The following is a 4,019-nucleotide window of genomic DNA, read 5'->3' as shown; positions in this document are numbered from 1 at the left end:
AAAAAAAAAAAAAAAAAAAAAAAAGTTTTCAGTGAGCCTGGTCAGTGAAATTAGGATTCATAATTCTGCAGATATTTGGAAATAGTCCTGTGATGGATTTTGGTGAATACCAGAGTGTGGAGTTTGAGAAATTTAAAAAAACCCGTTGTTTTGTAGGATCTTAAAATATTTCAGGCCTATCTTTCACTTCAGTTCTTAATTTCTGTCAAAAAACATAAATGGACTAATACAGGTGTTGAGGAAACATAGTTTAAGCATTTTGATAGCTTCTACTGAAAACAAAATACTTCAGGGGGAAAAAAACCACTTTTTCATATTTTGTTAGCAATAAACTATAAAAAAAAGTCCTAGTCAAGGAAAAGTTTTAATTTTCCTTCCTAAAATTAGACTATTACTTATAAAGGTGCTTTTAGCTTTCTTTAAGTGGATGTTTTAGGTGACAGTATGATACCACGTGCTAACAGTGATGTCCTCCATGACAAAAGACCCAGAACCAAAATTTGACCTTCATATTTTTGTCTCCTGTGTGTTGTTAGTCCAACTCATATTGGTGTTTTTCTACTAAAGCCCTTAGAGACGAAGCTAATTTCTGAAACCTCATCTGTTTGCCAAGCAGAACAAGTCGCCAGAGTTATAGTCAAAGATGCCATAGTAAGTAGATTACCTTTTTAAAGTACGTTGTTTGTTGAAGAGACTAGGATCACATGTAATGCTCGTTTAAGACTGTAAGATAAAGGCTAAGCTGAATGCAGTGTTGATTTACACAAAACAGTACTCTGCTGGTTAGTTTGAACAGGAGATATTTTCTTTATTCTTCTTTTGCCACTGTGTCCACAAATGATTTTATACAGTCTCTTGGTACTAAAAAAATACCTGAAGTTCTAAGTTAGACAAGAACAAAATGATGCATCAGTATGATGCAATGTCTCAACAGCAGATTATGACTGACTTTAAAGCACTAAACTCTATTGACTTTGTATGTATCAATTACCATTTATCTGGCCTCAGGAACTGTTGGACTATCTTATTTCTCTTGAAGATTAGTTCATACAAAAAAATTTTACAGTAGATGAAGGCAGTCGAGTCTTTTTGGCTTTTAATGTCTTAAGTATGTGATTTATGAGTGATTAAAATACGTAAAATGCTGCTCTTAGTGGTTAAAGATGTCTTGCCTTTCTGAGGAATTTTTTTAATGTTTTGTGCTATAGAATGTTTGCATGCTTAATAAAGCACATCAGAATGGAAACAAACATGAAATTTCATGTTCAGAAAGCACAGCAATTGAATCCTAAAATCTGTAATTATTTTGCAGTTTCAAATACTCTTGATCTTCAGTATGATTTACATCTACAGCAGGTGTTCAGGTGTGAAGTTTTTACAATATTTTCACAACTGTAGCACACAAATACCAAATTATGTCTGTTTTGGGGGTGGTGAGTTTTTAAAGCAAGTACTACTTCACATGGCATTCTACTTTGGTGCTTAAGGAAAACTGATCTCCCCTCTAATCTTAAGCATTTCCAGCACTTTGGATGATACGTTAGTTCAGACATGGTCTTTATGTACTCAAGCCATCAGCTAAGAGACTAAAACAGAAATTAAAATGTAGCTCTGTACTGTAGGAACTTGCAGTCCTCTCACAGGTGTGTGTTGGGACATAACAAAATCTCATAGCCTCTACTACTTTGCATAGATTCACTCATAACCCTGATTCAGGAACACCACCTTCTCCTTTCATTTCTGAATTCCATAGATTTAGTCCTGCAGTGTTTCAGAAAGTCTGTTTTCCAGCATAAGGTATGCTTGAAACAAATGGGAGAGGCCTGGGTGGGAGTCAGAGCTGTAGAGCTGCAATTTTCCTCATGAGTAATCAAAAAACAATGAAACAACTTTTTCTTGATGTCTGCCCCCACTCTTCTGCCAGCTGAATTGCTTACAAGACTGTGTATCTCACAGTTTTGAGGAGGGCAAGTTAAAAATCCTTGATGTAGATGAAATTTCGAGGACCTGTTACCTGGCATTTAAAATACAACCTCCATGCCAAATCTCATGTGATAGCAAACTAATTTTAACAAAAAGGAAGCAGTATTTTGTTGTACTATTATAGTAGTGATTGGTGATCTTACACAGTTAGGGTGTAATTCTTTGTCTGAAATATATTTACAGATGGAGAGGCCATCCTGCATTTTCTCCATCAGTAACCATCCTTCAATAAGAAATTTAGAGCGTTTCTATCTTGTAAAGAAATCTGCAGTACTTTAGTGCACATCTCTAAAGAGAGGTTAGCTTTCTTGTCCATTTTTAAGTGAATGCCTTTTGGAATGTTGTCATATAGCACAAAATACTTTTTAGTATTTTGTTTCTTAATTGTGTTAATATTTTTTTACATAAAATACTTGTTGTTAGTGATATCAGTAGTTACATTCATCAAGAATAGCTGTTGAAATAAGACCCATAACGATTTGCCCCAACTGGGTAGGTTACTTTTTTCTTTTCTTAATTGTTGTTTTCCCTCCATCCAGCAAGGGAACTTTAACAGCTCAGTTGGATCAGATGGGTACATGCTCTCAATATTGACAAGTGGAATGTCACCAGTCACTTCTATTACTGAAGGTCTTCAGCAGGTAAGATTTAGGAAGGCCCTGTAATCACAATTTCTTATAGTTTGAAGTACTTTAAAATGTTGAATATTATGCAAATATTGTTTTTTATTTTTTTTGTCAAATGGCCATTAGTACTGTGGAGACTTGGGTTTAGGAAACTGAAGTAGTATTTTCAAGCTGAAGCAGCAAGTTGACAGGAAAGCTAAGATTACTACCTGCTACTCAGTCCTGAACTGTTACATAGGTACAATGGTTATAATGAGTTGGTTTTCTTGAGAATCATATAACATACCTGCCTGGAATTTTTTTTTATTTACAAGTAAATAATATGCTGCAGTCTGGGAACTTAAATGAATTGAAAGATGTTTCTCTCTGTTTCTAGGTTGTTTGCATGGGCATTTTTCGCATTGTTGGCCTGTTTTACCTAGGAAGTTTTGACAGCATAGTTCGTCGCTGCATGATACAAAGGGAAAAATCTGAAAGTGCAGATAAAACTGAGTAATATTTGCTTTGAATGGAAAGAAGAATGTCAAACAGTGCTGGACAGCTTGCTGCTTCAATGGGACTCAGTTTTTCTCCTGAAGGATTTAGACTGGAAGTACTTGCATATGTGACAGATGAGTCCCCTCAAAAGCTATGAAAGAAAACAAAAGTACAACTCCAGAAAATGCCAAACTATGCAAAAGTGTGAATGAGGATTAGATTTTTTTTTTTTTTATTTGAGTTGGGAGAGAATTTGGGGAACTGGCAAGTGATCTGCAGAGTAGAACTTGAGAATGGACTATGTACCGTAATTCTGGACAAATGCTTAAGTTTTCTCACTTTGGTGCTTATGGACAAAATAAGTACCGTGACAGACTGGGCTGAAGTGTAGACTGGAGTCCCCTGAACAAGGTGGTACCTTTTGCTAACATTTTGGGACTGTTTTTAATTTAGAATGTTAACTTTTCCTTTGGCCAGTCTACAGATCCTTCTGTCAATGACAGCTCTCCTTACTCTATCCAATGTGCAACTGTTGAAACCTTATGGTGGCAGATAGGTTTGTATGATCCAAGCTTTCTTAGTCTGGGAGTAAGTAAAAAGTATGGTTTAATATATGCATACTTTCTAAAGGGAGATGAAGAACCCGTTCCCACAAAGAAATGCTAGGAGATGTGACCAGGTCTGTAGCTCTTCTGGCCTTTGAAGTATGTTGTGAACAAAAAAAAAATCAAACCAGTTTCAAGTGTGTTGATTACGACTTTCAGCATTTTAAGCCATTGAAATAATGTACGATTTTTACAGATTCTTACTTTTCCTTATCTGCCAGTTTTTGCTCTGGAAAGGAAAGTAGCGTTATGCTACTGTTATGCACATTATTTTTCAAAGCTGCAAATGATGAGCCAAACCAGTAGTTGATGAATAGCATGAAGTGTA

General features: G+C 35.6%; 1 protein-coding gene across 1 annotated transcript in view; it reads left to right on the top strand.

The window, feature by feature from the left end:
- The window catches only part of KDSR (3-ketodihydrosphingosine reductase), a gene marked incomplete at its 5' end in the record, with an annotated part of 12,621 nt that extends 9,124 nt beyond the window's left edge, over positions 1-3,497 (top strand). Inside the window, 3 exons of the mRNA XM_010177648.1 lie at positions 568-651; positions 2,523-2,624; positions 2,986-3,497. Coding sequence (XP_010175950.1) covers positions 568-651; positions 2,523-2,624; positions 2,986-3,105 — 306 coding nt within the window. The remainder of the gene's footprint in view (positions 1-567; positions 652-2,522; positions 2,625-2,985) is intronic.
- Between the last annotated feature and the right edge of the window lie 522 nt (positions 3,498-4,019).

Source organism: Antrostomus carolinensis, unplaced genomic scaffold (assembly GCF_000700745.2).
Source record: "Antrostomus carolinensis isolate BGI_N321 unplaced genomic scaffold, ASM70074v2 scaffold1681, whole genome shotgun sequence".
NCBI lineage: Eukaryota > Metazoa > Chordata > Aves > Caprimulgiformes > Caprimulgidae > Antrostomus > Antrostomus carolinensis.
Note: the sequence above shows the minus strand (reverse complement) of the source record. Positions and strands in the feature narration are given on the sequence as shown.